At 57.0% G+C, this 25,135-nt stretch overlaps 10 protein-coding genes across 10 annotated transcripts; 5 read left to right on the forward strand and 5 right to left on the reverse strand.

The window, feature by feature from the left end:
• Positions 1-29: 29 nt before the first annotated feature.
• Positions 30-2,344, forward strand: EsH8_I_000418 (phosphatidylinositol N-acetylglucosaminyltransferase subunit Q/GPI1; the record flags this gene model as incomplete). The annotated part of the gene is made up of 5 exons (XM_083267831.1): positions 30-164; positions 216-1,329; positions 1,385-1,846; positions 1,898-1,986; positions 2,036-2,344. 5 exons carry the CDS (start codon positions 30-32, stop codon positions 2,342-2,344), a joined length of 2,109 nt encoding a protein of 702 aa, XP_083118269.1.
• Positions 2,345-2,442: 98 nt separating this feature from the next.
• Positions 2,443-3,277, reverse strand: EsH8_I_000419 (uncharacterized protein; the record flags this gene model as incomplete). The annotated part of the gene is made up of 2 exons (XM_083267832.1): positions 2,443-2,871; positions 3,176-3,277. 2 exons carry the CDS (start codon positions 3,275-3,277, stop codon positions 2,443-2,445), a joined length of 531 nt encoding a protein of 176 aa, XP_083118270.1.
• A 903-nt stretch (positions 3,278-4,180) lies between these two features.
• EsH8_I_000420 (uncharacterized protein) lies at positions 4,181-6,622 on the forward strand (the record flags this gene model as incomplete). Its single annotated transcript, XM_083267833.1, has 1 exon — positions 4,181-6,622. The coding sequence occupies one exon, from the start codon at positions 4,181-4,183 to the stop codon at positions 6,620-6,622; it is 2,442 nt and encodes an 813-aa protein (XP_083118271.1).
• A 393-nt stretch (positions 6,623-7,015) lies between these two features.
• Positions 7,016-8,448, reverse strand: EsH8_I_000421 (uncharacterized protein; the record flags this gene model as incomplete). Its single annotated transcript, XM_083267834.1, has 2 exons — positions 7,016-7,859; positions 7,925-8,448. 2 exons carry the CDS (start codon positions 8,446-8,448, stop codon positions 7,016-7,018), a joined length of 1,368 nt encoding a protein of 455 aa, XP_083118272.1.
• Positions 8,449-10,273: 1,825 nt separating this feature from the next.
• EsH8_I_000422 (uncharacterized protein) lies at positions 10,274-10,722 on the forward strand (the record flags this gene model as incomplete). The annotated part of the gene is made up of 2 exons (XM_083267835.1): positions 10,274-10,507; positions 10,594-10,722. 2 exons carry the CDS (start codon positions 10,274-10,276, stop codon positions 10,720-10,722), a joined length of 363 nt encoding a protein of 120 aa, XP_083118273.1.
• A 480-nt stretch (positions 10,723-11,202) lies between these two features.
• Positions 11,203-12,222, reverse strand: EsH8_I_000423 (uncharacterized protein; the record flags this gene model as incomplete). The annotated part of the gene is made up of 3 exons (XM_083267836.1): positions 11,203-11,347; positions 11,396-11,558; positions 11,610-12,222. 3 exons carry the CDS (start codon positions 12,220-12,222, stop codon positions 11,203-11,205), a joined length of 921 nt encoding a protein of 306 aa, XP_083118274.1.
• A 2,407-nt stretch (positions 12,223-14,629) lies between these two features.
• EsH8_I_000424 (uncharacterized protein) lies at positions 14,630-14,953 on the forward strand (the record flags this gene model as incomplete). The annotated part of the gene is made up of 1 exon (XM_083267837.1): positions 14,630-14,953. The coding sequence occupies one exon, from the start codon at positions 14,630-14,632 to the stop codon at positions 14,951-14,953; it is 324 nt and encodes a 107-aa protein (XP_083118275.1).
• A 680-nt stretch (positions 14,954-15,633) lies between these two features.
• Positions 15,634-16,897, reverse strand: EsH8_I_000425 (uncharacterized protein; the record flags this gene model as incomplete). The annotated part of the gene is made up of 3 exons (XM_083267838.1): positions 15,634-15,932; positions 15,989-16,114; positions 16,174-16,897. The coding sequence occupies 3 exons, from the start codon at positions 16,895-16,897 to the stop codon at positions 15,634-15,636; spliced, it is 1,149 nt and encodes a 382-aa protein (XP_083118276.1).
• A 2,273-nt stretch (positions 16,898-19,170) lies between these two features.
• EsH8_I_000426 (uncharacterized protein) lies at positions 19,171-21,327 on the forward strand (the record flags this gene model as incomplete). The annotated part of the gene is made up of 6 exons (XM_083267839.1): positions 19,171-19,369; positions 19,495-19,714; positions 19,768-19,984; positions 20,041-20,343; positions 20,425-21,141; positions 21,202-21,327. 6 exons carry the CDS (start codon positions 19,171-19,173, stop codon positions 21,325-21,327), a joined length of 1,782 nt encoding a protein of 593 aa, XP_083118277.1.
• Positions 21,328-22,675: 1,348 nt separating this feature from the next.
• On the reverse strand, positions 22,676-24,562 carry EsH8_I_000427 (proteasome regulatory particle lid subunit RPN3; the record flags this gene model as incomplete). Its single annotated transcript, XM_083267840.1, has 3 exons — positions 22,676-22,819; positions 22,888-24,215; positions 24,301-24,562. 3 exons carry the CDS (start codon positions 24,560-24,562, stop codon positions 22,676-22,678), a joined length of 1,734 nt encoding a protein of 577 aa, XP_083118278.1.
• Between the last annotated feature and the right edge of the window lie 573 nt (positions 24,563-25,135).

Genomic DNA, 25,135 nt, shown 5'->3' on the forward strand with positions numbered 1-25,135 from the left:
CGCCGTCTCCCGCCGCGCGCTCGGCTGACATGCCAGAAAATGACGGCTTGATGAGGATATTCTGGCCGACGGACATCCAGCGCTCCGACCTGCCGGGCGTCGTGGTGGGATGGAGGAACTCGAGCCTTGATGTTTTCGTCGTGGCCATACTCGACGACGTCGATGTCAGCATGCCCCCAGAGCGACTCTTCGGACAGCAATTGACGAACCAGCAGGCCGGCCACGTCGAGTTCGCCCTCAAGATAGGCACCCTCTTCCGGAACTCGCCCCACCCCGTCAACAGCATCTACGAACGGTGCGGCCACGGCGCCATGCACGTCCTGGGCCTCACGAACCCCGGCGACGCCGTGGTGCTCGACCCCTCGCTGTTCGTCGCGACGACCCCGGCCGCCGCGAAGGTCCCCCGCATCACCTGCGCCAAGGCACTCAGCATACAGGTCATCCTCTACGACCGGCCGCTCCCCAACCGCATGCAGTACATTTCGCTGAACCCCATCTCGCTCGCGCTGGGCAACAAGGAGGCCCCCGGCCTCCCCCCGACGGGGCACATGGCGGAGGAGGAGCAGCAGGAGCTGGAGGCCAAGGAGCAGCGGAGGAAGCTGGTGGACAAGCTGAAGCTGCACACCATCATCAGGCGGTCGCCGTCGCCCAAGGAGAGGGCCCTGCCCAAGATTGTGAACCAGATCAACTGGTCCTGGGAGCTGGAGCAGCTGCTGCAGAAGAACATCTCGAGGATCGGCGCCAGGCCCAAGCGGACCCTGAGCGTCTCGGAGCGGGTGGTGGAGCACGCGACGACGATGGGCAACTTCGTCTGGGACCTCCTGATCCTGTACGTGCTCCCGCTGACCCAGTGGGGGTTCGTCTACATGCTCATGGGCCACCGCGCGGTCGCCGAGCTGCTGCTCCAGGTCCTCGAGTTCCAGCTCAAGGACAAGTACCTGGCCCTGAAGGACATCTCGGCCACGGCGCAGCAGGTCGAGATCCGCCTCCAGCAGTTCTGCTACTGGCCCATGCAGTACACGACGCTGCGCCAGCGCAAGAACGACTGGGAGAGCGTCACGACCAGCCACCCCGACTACATCCGCTTCTACAACAGCCTGTGGCTGGTCGCCAACGACGTCATCATCGGCATCGCGCTGGGCTCCTACATCATCGACAACGCGGACTGGGCCGCCAACGCGATCAGCGAGCTGCTGAGCAAGTACACGGTCGAGGCGCTCCAGCGGAGCATCTCGTGGCTGATGGGCTGGCCCGCGGGCCTGAAGCTGAACAAGGAGCTGGCCGTGTTCCTCGGCGACCTCTTCCTCTGGGTCATCGACTACTGGTCAAGTGAGTACCCCCGCGCGCCCCGGGACGGGTGAGACCGCCGCTAACACCTCTGCAGGCTGCATCGACACCCTCCAGCCCGTGCTGCCCCACATCATCTGGTTCATCGGCTTCTCCAGCTTCGCCGGCGCCAGCATGCCCATCGCCATGTTCTCCGACCTGCTCTCCGGCCTGACCGTGCACATCTACTCCTTCTACCTGGCGTCCGCCCGCATCTACCACTGGCAGCTGACGATCCTCATCTCCCTCTTCCACCTCTTCCGCGGCAAGAAGCACAATGTCCTCCGCAACCGCATCGACTCGTGCGACTACGACCTGGACCAGCTGCTCGTGGGCACCATCCTCTTCACCCTGCTCTTCTTCCTGCTGCCGACCGTCGTCGTGTTCTACCTGAACTTCGCCATCGCCCGCATGGTCATCATTTCCCTCAAGGCCGTCTTCGACACGCTTCTTTCCTGTCTTAACCATTTCCCCCTTTTCGCCCTGATGTTGCGGGTCAAAGACCCGAGACGACTACCGGGTGAGTCCCTCGCGGTTTCCCGGGCGGAGGCCCAGGGCTGACAACTCGCAGGCGGCATTCGTTTTGAGCTTCGAGATACCCATGATTATAGACTTAGTAATACTTCCAGCGAACCACCCACCTCCGTCATCTACCTCAAGGTAAGCCCCCCCTCCCGGAGTCCGCCGCGGCCCGTCCTGACCGCCGCAGTCCGTCCCCCTCACGTTCCGCGCCATGTTCCACCAGTACTTCCAGATGGGGAACCGCATCCGCAAGCACTACCTCTCGCCCCGCGTGCTACTCTGCCTGCTGACGGGCAGATTCGTCCCACCCCTCAACCGGAAGAACCTGTACAGCCTGCAGTACAGCATGCTGCCGGCGCACCGCGCCAGCTTCCGCGAGATGTGGGACGCCATCACGACGGTGCAGCCGTCGAGGAAGCCCGTGCCGTTCGTGATGAACGGGAGGAGGTACCCCTCGGGACCGGGCGGTGGCGGGAGGACGAGATATCATCATTAGACACGAATTCGACGTTGCGTTTGCCTTTGTATTGTCCTATTACTTGGCCCGTTTGTCCACCGTGAATTACCCTTGACGTGACACGCCCCTGGGGCTAGCTAGTCCTCGCACCGCCTGACCTCCGTCAAACCCCCGCTGACCCACGAATCCTCCCCGAACCCAAACATGTAGCTCAGCCTCAGGTCGTCGTCGAGGTCGTCGTCGTCGTCGGCGGGGGCCAGGCACTCTGTCCCCTCGTCGCCGGGTCCCTGCGCGGCGGCGGCCTCTCGTCGGCCGGGCTTCTCGGCGACGGGGCGGGCATGGCCGTTCCAGAGGCCGAAGAGGAGGCCGCCGCAGGTCGCCACGCGGGCCTGCTCGGGCCGCAGGGTCAGCGGGGCCTCGCCGTAGAGGGCGGCGAAGACGTTGTGGATCGTGCGCAGGCCCGCGAGGCCGGGGCCCGGGGGGGAGGTGGTTGTGCAGGTCCAGTTGGGGGCCGGGGAGGCGAGGGCGAGGGCGAGGATGGCCAGGGGGGCTAGGCTGGTTGGTCTCTGGGGCCACGTGGTTAGAGAGATATAGAGAGCTCGCAAAGCCGGGATCCGAGAGTTAGTACCATTTTTGATGCCGTGGAGGGGAGGGTTCGGTCTTCCGCTACTTGAGGGGGGGATGTTGTCCGAGTTCGAGTCTCGGGTTTAGCTGCGTGGTCTTGAGAGATAGGGGGCATCAGAGGCATGTCCCGTTTCGTGAAAGAGGCCTGGAAAGAAGGGGGCTGGAGACGCATTTATCAACGGCGGGACCCTGGCGGCATGGTCGATGGCCAACGGGAACGGGCTCAGGACGCCAGCGACGTCTGACAGGGAACACAAGACGGAGGATCTCGGCGGATACTGGCGGGTGGTACTGTCTCGCGGGTGCGGCATCGGGGGGCGGGAGGACAGGGTTGGAGGTCGTTGACATCGATGAAGTATGATTTGTTCAAGTCGTTACATTGCCGATCTGAAGCTATCTGGCGGGGGTTCCCTCCTATGGGTTTGCGCAAACCGGGCAAACAGCTACCCTCACTAGATCAGTGACATCTTGGTATAATTGTCCAATCAAATTGGACGCCATTGGCCAGTGACGGCTTATGCTTTTGTATAATTGCCGAACCCAACGTAAAGGGGCCGCATAGAACAGCTGACCTATGTAGTTGTCACGTCTACGGATCCAGCCCTTACTCTCCTCTCTGACACTTGTTCAGGCTTATTGGAATGCAAGAGAACCGATGAGGAAGCTGCAAAGAAACGGACGGCAAACGGAAACGGGGGAAACGAGCAAGGTAGTTGGTTTAAGCGAAAGTGTGGCAGTGCTTATGCATAGAAATTCCAAAGTACTTGTGTGGCGACAACGACAGCATCGAGCATCTATTTACGTCTCAGCGAGTTGCAGCTGCATTTTCCTACCCAACCACGGCCGAACTGGCCCAAAGAAGCTGAAGACTCCCACAAGCGATCGCGCGTGCATTAGTGCCGGCCAACTTGAAGCGATAGGCCACGATGCTCGCTGCCTGACAAGGCGTGTGCATGCCAAGGTAGCCTGCAGGAAGGCTTAAATCCACCGCGTCCCGTTGGCCACAAGGACGAAGGCTGTGGGAGACGAGGCAGCTCGCCAGGACGTCGAGCCTGATCGGGACTGCTGCAAAGTCGTCATGCGTCCGCTCAGCCTCGTTGCGAAAGACAACTTTGAGACAGGCTCGGATCTGGGCTCGATACTTGACACATAAGTAGCAGCGCCAGGTCAAGGCCCCGGGCATGGTGCTTTCACATCTCTGTTCGGTACACTGTCTGCAACTTACACGTCGCCCTGATCAAGGCTTCGAAAATGGGAGACGCGGCACGACAGAGTACGACGCCCCTGTTCGCCGACCAGGCTACCAGCTTTCCACAACCATCCGAGGTGCAGCAAACCTCAAGCACCACCGATGATGTTGGTTCGAAAAGGGCCTCGCATGTTCCCTCGCACAGCGACGAGCCTCCAAAAGATCCGGCAAGCCGACAGAACAGCGTCCATGAAACAGAGAAGCCTGTCTTAGTCGAAACTGGCAGTGAGCCAGACCAGAAAGCAACAAGCCCCCCAGCGGTCGAGAACACGCTTCGGCAATCCCACCTATCGTTCCTGTGGCTGCTATGGACCAATCTACCTCTTCGACGTAACCGTAGCGTTACCGGCCGGGTCGCAATCTTCAAGAGCCGGTGGGTGGCCCTCCAGTCCGTCCTCCCCCACCTCCCTGCCATCGTCACAATCATCACCATCGCCCGCTTCTTCTACAGCGAGACCTACATCGGCTCCGAGCTGCAGGGCAACCAGGGCCAGGATAGCGAGCGATTCTTCGCCCTACAGATGGCTGCTAAGCTACTCGAGCTCTTCGTCGTCTTTTCCCTGGGGTGCATCCTCTTCACTGCCCTGCGGCACGAGATCGTGTTGGGCCACGGCGTCCCCATGGCCAGCCTGGCCTCGGGCCTCAACTTCTCCCGCCCCAGCTTCCTCTGGTCCCAGGAGATGCTGGCGCTGCTCGCCGCCGAGTTCTCGGCGCCGTGGAAGAAGGCCGCGTACGTGGCCTGCCTGATCCTCTTCTCCGCCTTCACCGTCATAGTCGCGCCGGCGACTGCCTCGGCCCTCTCGCCGGACCTGGAGTGGCACGCGGCCGGCGGCGCCATAACGTGGCTCAACGTCTCCGAGAAGACGCTGTTCCCCGCCCAACTGGACAGCTCTGATGTATTGGGCGATCACTGTCTCGTCGAGGGCGACATCCGCTGCCCCTCGGGGTACTGGAGGCAGCTCCGCGACAACTACTTGGAACACCTGACGAGTGCAACAATCTACGACCCCGACCTGAGAGACGAGGCCTACTACTGGAGCCAGCACCATCCTCCCCCAAGCCCTACCATCATCAGGGGCAGGAAAGCGCACTTGGCTTGTTGGATAGTCCCTCGGTCCCTCAAGACGCACTCTTCCGTCAGTACTACCTCAAACTTCACCGTTGTGACGATGCCGCACCAGGCAATTGTCGACGCGGCCTTTGACACCTACGAGCACTGGACGAGAGCGGCGCACATAGTTGTTGTGTCTGGCAAAGGACCGCATAGGAACTTTGGGATGAGGAAGGAGATTAGGGCCTATATAGGAGGGTCCACGCGCGACGCCCTTGTCCACGCCCGCTGCGAGCCCAACCTGCGGCCTATCGTTTTCGCTGGAAACGAGACGAAAATCATGTTCCCGGACTTCGTAGACGAGGACTTCCGGCCCGCGCTGTACGGAACCCCCGTCATCGGCCCTTGGATACAGGCGCTGCCGCCGTCGCTCTCCCGCCCAGAGATCCTCTGGTTCGACCCCGACCCTGACATGGCCAGGGGCGCGTCTCTTGGAGCCGTCGTCGCCGTCCCGTCTGGCAGCGAATCGAGCCCGTTTATATACGGGTGTTTCGTGGAAGCCCGGTGGAGGGAGACCGGGCTGATCGACATGGAACTCGTCGGCCATATCGGTTATCCCATGAGCATCGGCCTCGTGCCGGAAGGGAACTCGGCTCGAGGGAACTGGCTGCAGGTGAATAGGCGCGCCGACATTAAAACCCAAATCAGGCCATCCTGGGCGAAGTACCTCAACCCGCGCCTGGGCGACGGCACCAACGCCACGGTCCTGGAAAACCTGCTCTGGCCGACGGCGTTCCGGGACGGCGACCGCTGGACCCCGGGTTACGTGCCGCACCTGGAGGCGGTGCTGGCCCTGATGACTGTGAACGGGATGACGAGGACGGCGCCGTACGCGGCCATGGTGTACGAGTTCCGGAACGAGACTGGCCAGTGGTGGCTCGACTTCTTGCCCGACGCGGCGACGACGACGTTTGGCCGGCCGTCAAAGTCGCCCTACGTTGCCCCGGCTAACCTCACCGAGGCCTACAGCTTCCGGATGAACACCGACATCTACGGGTACGCGTACACGAGCCAAAACTCCGGCATGCGGACATCCATGATCATCCTGCTCGCCTACCTGCCCGTCATCGTGCTGTTCCTGCTGTGGTCGCTGGCCGCGGGCATCACGTCCACGTCGTGGGACAGCCTGTCCGAGCTGCTCGTGTTGGCGCTCAAGTCACGCCCGCCGCCGCCCGAGGTGACGGCCGGGTCGTCGGCCGGGATCTCGTCCCTGCGGCCGCTGAAGGAGCGGTACTGGATTGCCGAGGACGGCGAGCAGTTGGTGTTCAAGCTGGCGTCGGGCGGGAAGTGCCCGCTGGAAGAGAGGGTCAAGGTCAATGTCGCGTACAAATAGAGGTGCGGCCCACGTGGGCGGTGGTGAAGCGAGGTGGTCTACAATCGTTCGTCCAACATCTGGTCGTGGTTGGGAAGATGGTTCCAGGCTCACCCTGGTTAGGGTGCGTCGTTCAACTGGGCCGAGGTAGTCTCGAGTCTGATTTCGATCCACTATATATAGGAAACACATTGTCCTGGGAGAAAGCGACGTAGTAGAGTATAAACCCGCCGAGCCCTGTTAGTCGGTCACGCATTTTGCCAGGCCTGGCAGCGTTCGAGCATTAGATGATTTGATCCCATGGAAGGAATTTAGTCCCACACACTATTATACATGATATGAAACGCGACGAACCCTCCTACCAGCAGACAGCCTTCAAGCCTCCTAATTTGTTCGCAGAAGCGCTTGTATAAATCAGCCTTGCTTATGGCCATTGATCGTATATCCCGGTCCGTTAAAAATTGGATTTTCCCTTGGCTTCGAGTCCCCAGAAAACGTACCTGTCGAGTCCGGCCCGCGACCTTCCGCGGTTCCCAGATTCTTGTTGTAATCCATATCTAGCTCCTTGAAAGCCTCCACAGCCTTTACCACGGTATTGTCTGATGCCTGCCCGCCAAAAAATCGCGAGCGATCTGTGAAGCTGGATTCCTTGACCGTCACAGGGCCGCCGTTGCTGGTTAATGTCGAGACTGGGAATGCGTAGGCATTGCCTGTCACTTTGACCTTTTCGAAAAAGTTCCTTCGCTCATTGGCCAGTTCACCAGCTTCATTCATGATTTGTATGCACCGACCCACGCTGTCTTTGATCTGCTGGAGTCGTGCAAGCTGTGCGGCGACGGGTTCAGGAGGCGCTTCTCCCGAAGAGACAGTCCCCATTTGGCTGCTGACGAGAGCCTTTTGAGTTTGTAAGCCAACTACGAGAGACTGGATGGTCTCTCTGATTTCACCCGGGCCAGCCTTGATGTCTGAATCTGCCGATGATTGGTCTGAAGCCCGGGAATGCTCCGACGATGATTCAAATGAATCGATCAAAGCACCCAACTGAACACACATCTTGAGACCTTGCTGGATACTCTTCTCTTCTTCCAGGACCGACTGCGACTCCATTGCGGCATGGCCGGTTGCCGCGGTATCCCCAGTCTCGAGGCGGTCAATCTTCTGCTGCAGGTCTTGTAGGTGCTTATTCAGTTCGGTAGTGACGTCAGAGTTCATGTCCATATAATCTTCAAGGAGCCCGGGCGATACTTCGGCTATTCGTCTGCGATGATTAAGTGTCAGTAGACAGGCCCAACAAAGAGATGACTTGGATCTGGAGTTACTGACAAGTTTGCAGTTGCCGAAGCAATATCAATAATATAGTGATATGCGGTTATCATATTTTTGAAGTCGTTGGCATCTCTCTGGATATATTTCTGCGTAATCCAGTCCCCTGCATCGCTAGTTTTCTTCGTGAACTGGGCGATGAATGTGCTATACTCGTTGCACGCGTTACTACAGCGTTCGAGTAGAGGCTCGAGGGATTGGAAGCCGAGGGATTGGAAATCGATGTCTGGATTCCAAACAATGGTTTTTAGAAGCGAACCCAATGATTCGTTCAACTTTTTGACTGAATCCTTAAGTGATTTGGCGTTCTGTTCCTGGCTCCGAAGGCCACGGATAGTTATATGGAGATTTAAAAGCGACTTGACGGCCATGCCACCAACTGCCACAACATTGGTTGGCATTTTTGGCGGATCCATTGTGGCATAGGATGGTTCGGCGCTGCCAAATACGACTATGGCTACGATGACGATGAGTGGGAACAGAGATGGAGCCAGGCTATGAAGGCCCTGCTGAAAGGTCGGCATCTCGCCAGTCTTAATGATTTTGCAGCCCTCTTGGACGTCCTGTCGTCAAAACTCTCATTGGAGTCCTGCATAGGACGCTGGCGGCTAATGAAACAGGTCATTTCCACGGTGAGGGGTAGCTTGTAGGCCGACGAGGTTTGCGGATAAATTATGATCCGAGCTTGGATTCCCTTTTGTCGTGATACCAAAAGACGCCGTGTCGATGGGTTCACCCCATGAGTACACGTGCGTGCTGCAGTTGATATTGTTATGGTGCTAATTGATGGCTGGAAGGGCGATGCATACGTGAGTGGGAGGCTGCGCTTTGTTGATTTTGTAGCCGTGATATGTGGGGATAATTATCACCAGCACTCTCCGACCTCCGAATAGAGTGCGCGATCGATAACTCGTAAACTTCGGGCATGGACAAGTGACCCTAGCAATCCCAAGAATATGACATATAGTGATTGAGCATCAGACGAAGGATCTAGCTCGGGTTGATAGTGAATTGTGAGTGGCTGCGTTGGTATGCTAGTTATTGCGGCACATGGTCGGTCGGGAGGTGACGGGAGCCGGGCCTGGGTTGCGTCCGGGGTTATTATGGGCCTGACGCTTCGGGGCGTGGTGTCGCTAGCGGGGCCGATGTTCTCCGCGTCCGGAATAGACACGGCATGTGCGAAGAAGCCCGATTCATGCTTCGTGCTCGGTGCCCTATTCACCGGGTTGACAACTGAACGAGTACGCCAAGCTGAATTGCACAATGCTTGTACACGAGCGAAAGCCTTGCGCGCGTTGGTGACCATATTACTCGCCATCGGCTGTAATAAACCTAGCAAGCCATGGCACCAACACTGGGCAAGGTTTGGGTCATCCGGTGTCTGATATCCCTTACCGGAATGCATTTAATGCGTTAAACAATTTCAACTCTTCAAAGTTGTTCAACAATAATATTTTCGGAAAAAGATGGTATTAGTGCCTTGGTGGCTTATGGTTCCTGCAAATACCAAAACGCGCCTTGCATTTTATCGCTGAATCAATGGATGACGCTAGTTGATTTCTATCTCCCCCTGGCAGAACATGAAAGCTGACATATAAAATTAAATGCCCTTGCCCATCAGGCACGGTATAGCTACGACGCCAAGTCTAAAAAGTGGCCATCTCGCGGCCATCCTGGCTTGAATCCTCGCTTGGAAGCGTCGTTTCAGAAAAGGCCCTTTTCGGCAGCCGGGATAATACCGCCCATTAATTGCTATCAATATGTAACACCCCGCGAGAACCTAAACATAATGCTTTGCCCTAAATAAGGCCACCTGACAGCGACCACCTCCGCTCTTCCGATGAACCGGCCTAATATTTGGCTTCAACTACCCTATACCCGGCGCGACCGATCTCCACAATCGTTGGTACAATGTGCGGCGGCTGGCTTGGGCTGGCGTTAATATTATTACTTTCACACTGCTTTCCGTGTCAATACTTGCCACCAAAATGGCAAGTGCACTATAATTGACTGCGCGCAGCCGAATAGCCTGGAAAGGGGTTGTCACAAGCACGGCAAACGTCCGTCCGTACACGTCCGCGAGCCTGCCGTCACAAAACCCAAAGTAGAACTTGCAAGTATAAATCAAAGCAAGTCGGCCTCTTTCTGAATGCTCTGTTTAGCAATCATCAGTTATCCCAGCCACGGTTATCACAGCCCCCGTTCCTCAACGACAGTCGTTTCCAAGGACTCTGCACTCTTTGCTACCTTGCAGCCCCGCCTCGCCTTTTGCAGTGTACGTCTGCCACGCCTACGCACCGGCTTCCACCACCCCTTCTCACCGTGACGTATTTCGAACTGAATTGCACAATGCGTGGCTCTGCGGTCGTCGTCCTCGCTCTTGGCGCCCTCGCCTCTGCGCAAACGTACGAGGGCTTTCCCACGTCCCTTTCGTGCAAGTTGACCTCTGGCGGTACCGCCGAGATCTCGAAAATCGAAGCACAGGACACCATTGTGGGGCCCAAGGGCTCGAAAATAGACGACTCCGCCGCCAACGTCGCGTCGGGCTTTTGCGTATCGCTCTCCGGCATTCCCCTGTACGCGGTAAGTTGGGACCCATGTCGTCGCTTTCGCCAGCTGCGCAAGACTTGGGGTTTCTGTATGCTGACGGCTTCTTGCTTACCTGGCAGGCTTATGTTCCCGACAAGGGAACCGTTTACTTCGCATTCGACAAGGCGAAGGACACATACTACTTCTGCTCGGCGCAGGGAGCCGTCGATCAGACCGGCTATCCCTCTGCATGCGCAACAACATATTAAGGCAGAGAGCCTTGGAAACGGACACAGGCGTACAAGGAGGGGTTTTGACGGTTTCCTAGAGAAGGACAAACAGTATTCGGTTTAGGAGGCAGTCCGGGGCTGTTCCGAGGCGTCACCATGACAGTATCAAATAACATTTTTTGCACATTACTCAGATTGTAATCTCGTAGACCGAATACTTGTCCATGATGCAGTTGTTCCCCCATCTTACAGCCCTTCTAGCCGGATGCAAGAGGGTCGATTCCGTTTACAAACTCCAAACTTACCGTGACGACCTACGGTTAGCCAAGGGTATAGATTTTGGCCTTAATTTAAACCACAGCGGTAAAACCATATAAAACTAAGAGTCAATAGCCGTACATGTAAGTTGATAGTCAAGACATGTTTTTATTCAATTTGTTTGATACACGGTTGTAAGAGACCTAGGTATCTGCATCCGTACATTCTGCGAAGTCATGCGATATACTGCATACTATCACATCAGTTGACCCCCCCGGACAGCTGTTCGATGCTGCGGGTCCTCATGAAATCCTCCCAAGTGAACGGCTTGACGCCGGGGTACTTGGTGTTGTCAAAGTCCGACCCCACGTTGGTCCTGCTGATGCCCCAGTAGTACGTGTAGAACCTGATTGCGGTCAGCGAAAGAACGGGACCGGACAAGGGGAGGACTCACATGGGCAGATATTTGTACCACTCGCTGGGGTTCTCGGCCCGAACACTATACATTTTCGCCTTCAGGTCCTCAAACGAACCTTGCCGCTCCAGTTTGGGCTCCACGCCATAAACCTTTTGGAAGGTGGCCGCGATCTCGTTGACGTTCTTCCTGTCGCCGACAACTATATCAACTTAGCATACCGTGCTCATTGTCGGGGTCCGGTTTGTCTTACACTTTTGGATGCCGGTGGCCGAGGGATCGGTTACGATGGCGGCGGTGTACTCGGCGGCGTTCTCGTACGTGGTCCCCTCCCAGGCCTCGGTGCCGTCGCCCCAGTACTTGAAGGTCTTGGAGGCCGGGTCGAATGCTTGGAAGAACGGCCCAAAGATCACTTCCATGAAAGCGCCAATGAGGATGTGCACTCCCTTGACATTCTTCTGGGCCTCGAGGTGGGCCTTGACGTGCTGCATGGGTTCTTTGGCGAAGAACTCGCCGAGCTCGAGCTTGGTGTAGTCCAAGGACCAGTCGCTGGCGACGAAGCGGGGGACCGCCTCGGCCTCGCAGCCGTCGATGAGCTTCTTCTGGCCGTCGACCATGAGTTTGCCATCGCCCAGGTAGGCGCAGACGACGACGTCACAACCCTTGACGAAGCTGCGGATCTTGTCGTCGTCGTAAGCCTCGCCCTGGAAGAGCTGGACCTGTGAGGATGAGGCAATGGGAGCGATGACCTTCTTGGGGTCACGGCAGTAGCCGCGGAGCAGGACATCGGGCTTCTGGAGGAGCTTCGAGGCAAGCAGGCGTCCGAACTTGCCAGTGATGCCGGCCAAACCGACAGTGATGGTCATTGTGGGATGGGCGAGGTGGTGTAATAGATGGGATTGGCTGAAGGAAGTATAGAAAGTGGGCAACTTTAACAAGGGTGATGGAGGTTGACCTTTTTGAGTATATGTTCGAATTAGTCCATCTCACTTCGAGGATGCACGCGGGTTTAAATCAGAGGTGGTTGTCCTGGTTCAAGACCGTCAAAATAGTGGCGCACATCAGCGAAGAAGAGATTACAAATGGGGTGGTTCGTTGGCTGTGCGAAGAGCAGTCGTCTCTATTCGAAATGTCCGAAGTTGAAAAGCGAAGCGCGAACAGAGGAGCCAGACGGTGGCCAGACTGGCCGGACTGAGGCGGAGTGGGGCAACGGGACGTCGTCTTACACAATCGCCGGCCTCCGACCTTGTCCGAAGCGCACACTAGATCGGAGCTCGCCCGAGATCGCGGCAGCCACGAGATGGCGCAACCAATTCCTGGTTGGTAATCCCGGACATTTGACCTAGCAAATTCCTTTCTATCAAGACTTTTATCAGTTGGGATGGTATTTTGAATTACTCGAATTAAGCGAGTGACTATAAGAATGGTGTTTCCCCGTCGTTCCCCGTTCGTTGTGCGTTCATTCTCGTCAACCATTTTCCGCTACTTTCACAAAATACTTATTAATAGTCAAAATTTTAGCCGGTTGGGCAACAATATCAGAGTTACCACAAGCGTGCCTCAACAAAATCGACATGTCTCGCGCCGCTCGCAGCCCATAAAATGCCCAACCCGATCTGCAAAGTCTGGTGGCCAGACTTGCTTTTGACAAGCTTATAGGGCGGTTTTGATTTTACGTATTTCATCTAGGCACTTGCATTGAACATGGTTCGGCCAGCAAGAATATACAGGACAAGGCCTGGTAGAAGAGTCCATCTGGGCTGGAGTCTAGCATTGTGTCTAAAGCAGTATCCAACGCAATCTAGTGGGTTCGGAAAACTGCCACGTCAGTACCACGCTTTACGACAGAAAGCTAGGCCGAGTCCTATATTGAGGATCTACCTTAGGTGACAGATCCATAGACTAGTTTCAATGCCCTTCATCTTTACGGACAACTTCCAGCCGTGGTTTGTCCCCACCATTGTCCGCGACGTCGCGGCCAACTGGCTCAAGAACGATGGCTACAAGGGTAATATCGCAGACCGGGTATACATGACTGATCAAGAATTTATCCGAGTGCCACCTACGACCGTTGAGTCTGGCCAAAGGAGGGGTTCCTTGGTCACCAAACGGCGATGGGCCCGGTTAATTCCTTTGTTGTGTAGTCGTGCTCGATACTTAACGTTATGCCGCCGAAAACCTGTCACCTTCCTAACCTAGATTGTGTTGGCTTGTTTACCATGGTTCCGGATGGAATCCTGTTAGAGACATTATATTTCATGTCCAGTGAGTATTTAACAGCCGACCGCGTTACCAAAGCCCACCACTGACGCCACTTACAGTACTTTATCAACCGTTCAAACCCAGTGGCATCTACAATATGGGCCCATGTTTGCTTCGGTGCCGGCTTCTGCGCCCCTAGCTTGCCGTTACACATGCTCTCGTAATATCCGTACCGGCAAACCCCACAACCCCGTACTCTTATTATACACTTCGCCTTGCTTAGTGGGCAGGTCAGTGCTTATGACTCGCGCTCTCCGTGTCGGGGCTCCATAGCTTGGATCTAGGCGAAAGCCCGCAGTACATGGAGAGACGGACCTTCTGTATACTGCGGTCACCTGTAAACTGTAAACTGCAAGGTCACAGATCAGTCGAATTGGTTGTCTGCTCATTCCAAGGATGATGCACGCTGTGCAAACCGGCTTGCCTGCCGAAATGCCGGTATACTGGGTGCAACCAACCTTATCATTCCGGACTTGCCGTCTACTATAGAAAACCGCCGGTTTCTGGAAAAAAACATCTGCAGATCATCTCTTCAATTACTATTCTCACATATGTGCGCTCAGGGGGTTTTCGGGCGCAGTCCTTAATCGAGTCATGTGGGTATACTAGAAACCAGGCAGTTGGCCTGCCAGATGCGGGGATGGCGTCGCATATATACTACTCTACAGTGAATTATACTCTGGGTCGAGTGGGCCGAGCTTCCTCACCTAGAAGTCGCCTCTTCTGTATGCTGATTGCAACCGGTGATGGGCTCATGCGCGTGGTCCGCAACAGTGGCGCATAGGGAATAAGAAATGCGACATAGGATATAGGACATCGTAAGATCGCGAGCACACGGAAATGCGGCACGCTGCAGCTTTCTATGCCCGGCCGGCCGCGCTATAAGACTGCAAAGATCCCGCCCTCCGTGTAGACCATTTGGACACCTCATCCCCTCGCAACACCTCCAGTGCAGCACCACGACCCTCGTTCATACGCTCCTTCGTTCAAATCCATCCGACCGCACTCAAAATGAAGTTCGCTGCTCTCCTCCTCCCTCTCGTCCCCGCCGCCATGGCCGGCGAGTGCATCCGCGACGGCGGCTGCCCCGGCTGCGGCACGGTTGCCAGCGTCAGCTTCACCCAGAGCGGAAGCACTTACACCGCCACCTCGCCTTCGTACGGCTCCATCACCATGGACGACAGCACTGTTACCGTCAAGAACACCGCCAACAAATGGCTGATGTTCTGCATCTACGGCGTCGCGTGCTTCCCCGTCGAGGCGGGCGACACTTGCACGTCGGCCCGCCAATCCACCGACTCTCCCGCCAACGGCCTGCAGGTATGGTCTCAGTAAAGGTATGACGCCACAGGATAGGGGTTCTGTCAGGGAATAAGTTGTTGACCTGGACCTTGCTCAGCTTTTCAAAGCCGCCATTGGGATCGACAATCAACTTGAGTCGAGCCAGGGCACGGATAAAAAAGGTTTCTAAATTGAGCCTGGCAGTGGCTGCATGATTCATAAGACGGATGGCTTTGAGATAGGCTCATGCCGGCTACGAATAAGGATTTCTGGATGGCGTCACATTGGATCCGGAGTTCATCGGATGGAAGGTTCATTACTGGGATCGTCAGTTTGTAATGACGGCAAACATGCACTTGGACGGGATCTGTTTGGATAGGTCAGACGATATCTCGGCGTCACACGGTGCGCTCTGTGCCTGTGATATAGGGGCTCCATGTCAGCGATCGCCAACAAGGATAATGCTCGCTCCATTTGTTCCGTTCTCAGTACCACCAAATAGCACTGCTTTGGTGAATGCGACGTCCTGGCTAAGCCTTGTGTTGAATCTTGGCAGAGATATCCTGGGGTGCAGGTAAAATATGTACATGTAAGGGAATGTAGCTATGAAAATGCGGAGTGGTTGTTATTGAGTTCGGCCAGGCGAGACTCGTTCGGGGGCCTGCCAGTGGTCCCATTCCCCCCAAATAGCTTACTTGCGTCTCGACTCTTCAGCCGACGCATCACCTCGTCCTTCAGGCCAACTTCTCAACGTTGAGCAGGACGCTCTGCTTCAAGGGGACGAAGCCCTCCCTCCCGAGCTGTTTCAGTAGCTCGAGTGCCCGCGCCTGGGGCTTCTCCGCGACCGATAGCTCGCGGTAACGGTGAAAATTTCCCACAAAGTTCTTCTCCGGGAACTGGATGCGCATGATTTCAAGCACCGCGTCGAAGTTGAAAGGCTCGGCCCAAGCAAATATCCGTTCGTTCTGGACGCCGGGAAGCACGGCCCCGGCCACGTGGAACCTGGCGGTGTCCTGGACGTCGACGAAGTACTCTGTATCCCCCGTTAGCGTCACAAACTAGAGGGCAGCCGGATTCCTTAAAACATACGCGGCGGGATGCAGGCAAGCCGATCCATGTGTGTTCCGTTCCACAGGCTCTCGATGAAGGACGAAGTCGAAGGGTGGCCTTGGTAGTCGGCATCCAGGCTTTTCCCAAAGTTGGTGCTGGGGAGCACTACACAGTCATCAGCCGCAATCCCTCATACATGCCTTAAGAGGGTCGTGCGCATCTACCAGTGTTGACGACTAAATCATAGCGCCGGCTTTTGTCCTTGTGGTAAAACTTCCACACTGCCCTCTCTGCTTCGACCTTGCCGGCCGCATACACGTGCCATGCCCGTTGCGGATGGTATGGAGCCTCTCTCCAGGCTATTTCAACTGATTCGGTATTCCAACTATCTGCTGTCACGTCTATACCCGCCTGGTCGGGCCTTGGCAGGGCCGCAGCGACTGAGGAGCTGGTCAGGACAAAACGCTTCACGCTCGGCGACCTGTTGGCGGCCTTGAGTACATTCAGAGCCCCGGCAACGCTGACGGGAATGACGCTCTCAGGATGCGGACTGAATGATACCGGAGAAGCAACATGGATGACGGCAGAAACACCTAAACCGCCAATCTTGTAAGCCGGGATGATCGTCAATGTATCGAGCCCGGAGCACCGAGTTCGCTTGCAGGTGGACTCACCTTCGACAATAGGGTCCAGAGCGCCCTCCTTCTCGATATCCGGCACCGGAACCATGGTGAACTCTCCTCTGGGACACGCCGACTTCATTGTCTCCACCAACCACGCGTACTTTGTTGTGTCACGAACGGTTCCGCGGACGTTGAACCCCAGCTGCAGCAGTTCGTGGCAGACGTGAGAGCCAATGAAGCCATTCGCGCCCGTTACTAGAACGGTCGAGCCCGCCGGAATGGCAAAGTCCCCTTCCGAACCCATCTTGCGACCGCTGACCGGCATGTGCCGCGTGAAACCGTCGATCGCTGAGTCGTCGATCACAGGACTGCCGCTGCTGCAGATCCCAAGATGGTTCGTACTGGGCTGGCTGCTTGTGCGCGGGGGGGCGCAGGCGAGGGAAACGGAAACGACAGCGAGGCAGATCCCATTTTTTATAAACCCGGTGAGATTCCCAAAAAGCAAAACGAAAATCCTGGCCCGTCGTTTTTACCCCGCCTTTTTATTTAGATGGAAGGTTTCGTGTCTGCCACTTGTGACATTTTTTCGGCGGGTTGAAACAGAGCTCTTGCGATACCGTTGTCATTGAGCGCCATGTGGAACTCCTGAAAAAGTGCCTAGATGGGGCGGCCGGTGGCCGACTGAGTCCGACATCGCGTATAGTCGTCGTTTGAAAGTGTTCAGTAATATCCAGAGAGTTGCTTGCCGTTGAACTGTTTTTTAAATTCTTTTTACCAAAGTTCTGTCTGATCCGAATTTTTTCTCACATTGTCATTTGTATCTTTATTGACCCGAGGCTGTCCTTGAGTTGTGGGCTTGTGAGCAGGGGTAGTGGGTTTCGAGACATGAAGTTGAGGGATTTGATCGCATTCAGTATAGCCTACGTGAGGCGCAACCAGCTGCATAGCCTCAGTGATGCATGTATCGCTTCATTCGGTTTTGCCATTTTTTGTCCATCCGCGACGCAATCGAAATTGAAGCATGGCGATAAGATAAGGCCCAGGTGTAAATGGTGTAGAGTCGGAATTCCAAGTCTGCCAAAGGATTACTTTCCCTTACCAAACGTGTCTCAAGACGGTTTAGGAAGCGTAAGCCTTCTATTTACTTGCGACATCAACGTCTTTGTGCCATTTTGCGTCTGCGGCTCTGCTGAAAAAGGACTACAAGCCCGGTTATCATATGTCATATCATCGTCGTGTCCTGAAACGATGGCAGCGGCCAGTCCAGATTCGGCCCACGACCTCCGCTAGGGGCACACGTGCTACAGCCAGCTTGATACTATTTCCAAATACCACTAGACGATTCCGCGGATTGTTACAGGGAGGCAAATGGCACGCGTCGTCTTTCGTACATTTGATTTCCATCCGGTTCTGGAAACGTCTATATTCGGCTGCCCGACGTGCGAGGCCCCTTGATAACAGCGATAACAGCCAAAGCGGCGGCGGCAATCGCGCAAAGAACTCCAGCGCCCTGGATGGACACCTTAAATTAATTTACATCTTTGGACTTGCCATTATGTGTATGGTGCTTTGTTGCACCGTTGGCCATCACTGAATATCACATGCTGACACAAGTGCAAACAGCTGTGTTCTTCCACGGACGTTGCCACTATCTGAAAATGGCAAAAAACCCTCAATGTGCATAGGTCAACGGTGTTGGAATGGTGTGTAGCTGCACCTGCTACAAAGGACAAAGCGACTCGAATGGTGGCACAGAACCAAATGGCGAGTGTCAGGCGTCCTAATCTTTCAAGACTCTATCGTAACGCTTGTGTATAAGTGGCCTACTCCCGAGACTCGCAAATCCGAGTCTTATAACCGGTGGTACAGTTGCTAGCTCCAGTTCGTCTAGTTAAGACTCTGTTGGCCAACTGCAAGTCCAAGAACAAGTAAAAAGACTTCAAATTGTTCTCACAAAGAAATATGCCTCTTGTACAAGCATCGAGTGTCCGTTGGCCTAAGCGCAAAGATTGCCACTTTTATATATCGTCTGTACGCTCGTATGTTAACATTCTACCGCCATGGAATCCTGCACGAAATAGGAGCGGTCGCCCGAGATCCAATAATTGAATGCTACCCATCAAATCCCGCAAAACTAACTAGATAAGAGCAAATTATACGAAAAGGAAAAAAAAAAAGAGTGCGATGCCGCTCGCCAAGAGCTTCAACTCTGTCGAGCGTCTTTACAACATTGCAGGCATTGGGAACTTTTACAATTACTACGGGGTCCTACATCCCGCCGATGTGCCCAGTCCCCGGACTCTCGGTTTCGTATCCCGGCTCAATTGGCCAGCGAGCGAGAATTGCGGGGTACTATTACACGAAAAAGGCCGTCTCGCACTTTGTCGGACACCGGCGCCGCAACCGTCGAATGACGTTCCGCGAAAGTTCAAATATCAGGCGCTACGACTTACGTAGTGCGCGTAGAACAACGATATACATTACTCGCGCCGACTTCATTATGTAAGCGTACGCGATGGCCGGCCAGCAAAATATATCGTTGAGGAATCATGTCCGCAACCGCCCTCTGGTCCTTTTGGACGGCCCGGATCATCGAGGATGGAAAAGCAAAACGACCAAACAGCCGCGGCCACTCTGTTTTCGTGCACGCAGTGCCGTTCGAGAAAGCTGAGGTGCGATCGCGCGAGGCCGCGTTGCAGCCGGTGTGATAGGCTCGGCGAGGACTGCGACTATCCGCAGTCTAGGAGGGCCAATGTCGGCAGGAGGAAAAGAGTGCATGAGCTGGAGGCCAAGTTAGGTTCGTGGCCGCGGGCGAGGCTCTTTGTCATGACAAAGACGCCTCGAATCCGTTCTTACCCTCAAAACTTAACCACTACAAGAACCAAGGTGTTCGTGTATGCATGCCCGCTAACGCTACCCCAGACCATCTAGAGGGTTTGGTGAGGAGCGCAGAAACGTACCCAACCGACGGGGAAACCGCAAGTCGGCACGCTGCTAATCAGGACGCCGGGTGTTTGCCGGAAAATGTGCTTTTTGCAACAGCGTCGTCGGAGGCGGTGCCGGACCCGAACCCGCCGTTCTCGGAGCTGGTGTCACTGGGCATGTTCGAGCAGCTGCCGTCCCAGGAGCTGGCCGTGTTCCTGTAAGACGCAAACCCGCCGGCCCCTTGGACGTCCCGGACTCATCCCGCTCTAGCACGAACTCGTACTTTGACAAGTGGCAGTACGCTGCGCCCATGTTCCACCGAGCCCGCTACATGATGTCCCTGTACATGCCGCCTCACATGCGGCCCCCGTTGTGCCTCCAATACATCATAATGGCCCTGGGGGCCGGAATCACCAAGACGCACTGCCAGCTGGCGACCCCGTTCTACCAGCGCGCCAGGACGTACCTTGAGTCCGACGAGATGAGAGTAAGTGGCGTGGCCCCGGATCGTGCCCCAGGCAGCGCGTGCTCAACAGTTTGAAGGGCGACGGGCACTACTTCGCCACGATAGCGCACGCGCAGAGCTGGTGCCTGGTGGCCAACTTCGAAGCCCAGCAGCTGTCCTTCGCGCAGTCTTCGATGAGTCTCTGCCGGGCCACCAGGATCGCCCAGATGCTGGGCCTGCACCGCATCGACGGAGACAGCGTGGACGCCATGCCCCTGCTGCCGCCGCCCAAGGACTGGTCCGACGCCGAGGAGAGGCGCAGGACGTGGTGGGTAATCTACTGCTCCGACCGGCTCGTCGGCGGCAGCACGGGCTGGCCGGTCATGATCAACGAGCACGATGTGGGACAACCCGGGCTGACGGCGCCCCTCTCCCCTTCCCCCCCTGGCCCCTCCCGCGCTGCTTGCTTACACCGTGCGCAGATTTCGACACACCTCCCCTCCTCCGAGAAGGCGTTCGAGCTCGGCCTAGAGGAGACGACGAGCCCGCTGACGAGCACGCTGCAGCAGGAAGGCCAGGGCTTCTCCGCGTTCGCCGGGCGGGTCCTGGCCGCCTCCCTGTTCTACCGGGCGTTCCAGCACTCGACGCGGACGGTCCCGGAGGACGACCCGGCGGACCCGCGGACCAGCATGCACTGGAAGCGGCACCGGGAGATTGACAACGACCTCGTCGTCCTCCTGCAGGCGCTGCCCGACGACCTGCAGCTCCCCCGGAACATACAGTGCCGCAACGCCACGTTCGTCAACATCATCATCCACACGTCCGTCATCTGCCTGCACAGGGCGGCCCTCGCGCGGATGCAGTCCCACGCGCCGTCGGAGCGCATGATGCGGCAGAGCACGGCGCGGCTGGTGTGCGCGGCCGAGGAGATCCTCAACGTCTTCCGGATGATGCCCGACGTCAACGAGACGCTCAAGAACCCGATGCTGACCTTCTCCGTGTACATGACGTCGGTCGTCTTCCTCGACAACTGGGACACGCAGCAGCAGGACTACCGGCGGCAGGACAACCTCGACTTCATCCTCCGCATCATCATCCTGGCCGCCAGGACGTGGAACAACCCCGTGACGGGCTCCATGGCCGCCCAGCTCGCCGCTGACATGCGCGAGCGCGGGCTCGACTCGGCCGCCGTCGAAAAGGTCCGAGTACACGAGCCGCAGCCCGAGACCGAGAACCTTGTTGAGCTTACACAACCGCAGGCGACGGAGCTATCGCTGGACCGGAGCATGGTGCCGATCTTCGGGAAGTCGGACCCGGAGTCGTCCAACTTTCTCTTCCAGGTCCCCAACGCCGACAACACGCCGGGCCAAGATGGCATCTCTTAGCTGCATGCCGGACGCCATGCGGAACGCCGTGCCGAAAGTAAACAACGCCAGGTAGCAGAGCCGACCGGGCCGAACCCCAATCTGGTTGGGGACGGACGCTGCGAACCGACTGATGCAGGTAAAGCCGTCACTTGAGCCTTGCTGACCTGTTTCCCTTTTTGTGATTTTTGTCCCCTTTTTATAGCAAAATACCAAAGTTTGGATATCCAGGGAGTAGTAGTAGGAAAAAGAAAGGGACCAGGCGACTGGAATAGAGAAGGGAAAGAAAAAAGAAATGATAGACGGCCTGGGCTAGGCTAAAGTCCAGGCGAGCAGGCTGGTCTGGAGCTGCACATCGAAAAGGCCACGCCCCAAGACAAGCTTCTCCCTCGGCGCCTCCATTGCGGGGGTGCGTCGAACAACCCGAAGCAAGGAAGAAATGTATGCCGCCTGGCTACGGGCCTCAGGGCCGAGAGGAAATCTCAAGCAATTGAATATGGCAAAATGCGGTTGGCTTCCGTCCGGGGGTCGACGGCACATATATAGTCTTTACGCACACCATCTGTGGCCGGCTTGGTTCTTTCTTCAAAAGGACATGCCGGAATTATGTTAGGAATATCAGCGGTATACGACACCAGAAAGCCAGTTTAGTGTACCGTGATCCACCAAAGTGCTCCCTAGTGGACCTCCCAAGTACTGCTCCCAACACCCGCCTAGGGATACGCCCTATATAGCCTCTTGCAAGGTGTTCCGGGCTAACGTGGGCAAACAACCAAGCCGCGAGCGACTGATAGAGGGAAATCACGAAGGGAGGGGAAAACACCCCCCAAGAGGAAAAAAAGGAGAAAAAACAAACACTTCAAAACGCTGGATTGCCGTATTGGTTGCCACCTAGTCGGTATTTACTACTCCAACGAGTCTACTCACGCCCAACCCCTCCAGCCAATTCATTAGACGAATAGCGGAGGGTAGGACAGCAGGAAAAACGGCACATAGACGCAAGCGCGCGAAGAACAGCAATGCTGAATTGGCAACCTCCTCCATGTCCTGCGTTATCTAGTACACAGAGCGCATGGCCTGCAGCCCAGCCCTGCAGCTCAGCTCACACGTACACGTCCGTCGCCGTGCCCCCTTCGCGGAGGCTCCAACCTCGCTGCCAACCGGCAGGCACCCACATGCATGCCCGCGTAAGAAATGTCTATCACAACCTGGAATCGTTGCCAAAGGCCCCTCCCCAGCGCCGCCGCCTCATTAAGGAACCGAGATAGTCTAGCCGTGTTTTCCAGGCCACTTGTTGAACTGCAGTGCGGGCCGGCAAGCATCGGCAAAAGAGTTGATAACACAACAGCAGAGTAGTAGAAAAGTGTTATTACATGCCCTCGAACTCGCCGCCGAGATCGTCCTCGTCCAAATCCCCCTCCTGTATCTCCTTTGCCATCTCGCGCTCGCGCTCCCGGGCCTCCTGCGCGTTCTTAAGCTCGAGACGGTGCTGGTTCATGGGGAAGCGCATGGCCTGGGGAAAAAAAATTGTTAGCTGCGATTCTGGCTGAATATTGTCAGACGGGGGGGGGGGATACATACCTTGACGCTCTCGTCGTGCAGGGCCAGGCACGCACGGATTCTGTCGTGGAAGGCTTCGCCCGGCTCCCGGGTGGCGTAGACATCGCCGACCTCCTTGCTCTTCATGTACCCGTGCTCCCGGTCCAGGGTGGCCTCGATGACGCCGTCGCGGATGGCCTTGGCGACGATGTACTCGGCCGACTCTTCGCTACCGAGGTCGAGGCGGATGCAGATGTCGCGGAGGGAGATGCGCGAGTAGGACAGGGACATCATGCGGATGCCGGTCTTGATGACGTTCTGGCGCAGACGCAGGATCAGGCTGTAGGTGCCGTCCCGGCGGAAGGTGTCGGCGTGGTCCGCGATGATTGTCTCGAAGTTCTGGACCTTGCCGACCCGCACGGCCTGGACGAGGAGGAAGTAGGGGTGCAGGGCGAGCTCGAGCGTGGGCTGGCGGAAGGTGGACCGCTCCGGGATGTCGCCCATCAGCAGCTCCACAACCAGCAGGAGCTTGGTGGCCGTCTGCGAGAAGCCCACCGCGCAGGCGCTGGAGGGCGCCTTTCTTGTCGCGGCCGTCAGGTGCTCGTGCGCCTCGGTGTACCTCAGCTGGATGGCGCGGATGCGTCCGAGGTAGTACAGGAAGCGGGCGACCTGGTTGTTCGCGGCGTTCTCGGGGAACTGGGTGTGGGAGACGAGCAGGTCGGCTTGCGCGATGTGGGACGTCAGCAGGTAGCTGCGGAGCAGCAGCACAATGACCGAGGCCTGGGTGTCGATGTCCTTCCGGAGCACCGCAGTCCGCAGAGCGGCCAGCAGGGTCGGCCGGAGGGCAACGACGGGGGACTGGGGGGAGGTGGGCTGGGGGGCGAGGTTCTCGCAGAACATGGAGTAGTAGAAGTACACCTTGGCGGAGAGGGAGTCTAATGTGCGGCGGTTGAGGGTGTGGATGCGGTCGGCTAGTTGCTGGGAGAAGTCGGCTCCGCGCTGGAACTGCTTCGAGTCGTACAGGTGGACCTGGATGAGGATGCCGAGGAAGATGTCAATCTCCGGGATGATGTCCTTCGCCTCCTTCTTCTGGCCGCCGTTCTTGGCCTTGCCGGCCTCGCTGTCGACCTCCATTTCCGGACCGCTGGGGCGGCCCAGGGGCACGTTTTCGCGGCCGACGGCGATCAGGAGCTGCTTGGCGACGTTGCCGGAGGTGACGGTCGCGGGGAAGCTCTCGGCGATGGCCTGGGCGATGATGTCGGGGGTCAGGCGCTTGCGGATGGTCGAGATTGACCGCAAGGCTCGGAGGGAGAATCTGGCGTCGAAGAGAGCGACGGCGCGATCTAGCAGAGCGAAATTGCTCTTGATGTCTGCAAAAAACACGCCTTCGTTAGCACCACAGTCCGATTGCGAGGGGATCAACCGGCATCCGGGGGACAACCGGTTATCACGTACCTGCCACAGCCTGCACCACGGGGTCGACCTTGACCTCTGCGTCATCCGCGCCCTCATCACCCATCGCAACGTCGCCGTCGGCGTCTGCGGGCGGGGGGGCCGCCTTCTTAGAGGGGGGCACGACGACCGTCATCTCCTCGTCGCCGTCCTTTGCCGCCTTCTTGCTCTTGTTCTTGGCGTCCTTCGACTCAGCGTCCTTGTTGCTGCGGACGCCGTTCTCCAGGGGGTTCTTCCCGTTGCGTGAGGGTGTTTTTCCCGGCATGTCTGCTCAGCCGGCCGGTCGTGAGTGTGTGGGAGGTGCGTAGGGTGCTGCTCGGGATGGGAGCAGTCGGCTGTGGTCGTTGAGTCGCGCCCGGGGAGCAAGGTGCGGGATGGGTGTTTTGCTTGGGTACGGGGTCCCGTCAGGTGCGTCCTCTCGGGGAGAAGGGAGGAAATGACAGGTGACAAACGTCGAGAGAATGAGAACGGACGGGAGTCGGAATCGGAGCTCTGTCGGGGTCGGCTATCGTTGATGGGGATGTATGGTTGTTGTGTGGCCGTTTGCCTCGTGATGCAGGAAGGTTCGATGGAGGAGAGCTCAGATTGAATACCTGAGGTTTGGGTTGCTGCTCTCAGGCCCTGGGGCGACGACACGGGCCAAGCACCTCACGCCCACCACACTACCAGCACCAGGTCACGGTACCTTGGGGCGGGTCGGGCGCGCGCGCTAGACACCACCAAATGCGCCGGCACGGCAGGGGCGGCTGATGTACCGGGTACGCGCATCCCTTAGCGAGTGGGATTGCCGGGCCTGTTGGGCGCGTGGAGCAACCCCCAAAACCGAGGGAGGGAAGGA

Source organism: Colletotrichum jinshuiense, chromosome 1 (assembly GCF_051148585.1).
Source record: "Colletotrichum jinshuiense chromosome 1, complete sequence".
In the NCBI taxonomy this organism is placed as follows: domain Eukaryota; kingdom Fungi; phylum Ascomycota; class Sordariomycetes; order Glomerellales; family Glomerellaceae; genus Colletotrichum; species Colletotrichum jinshuiense.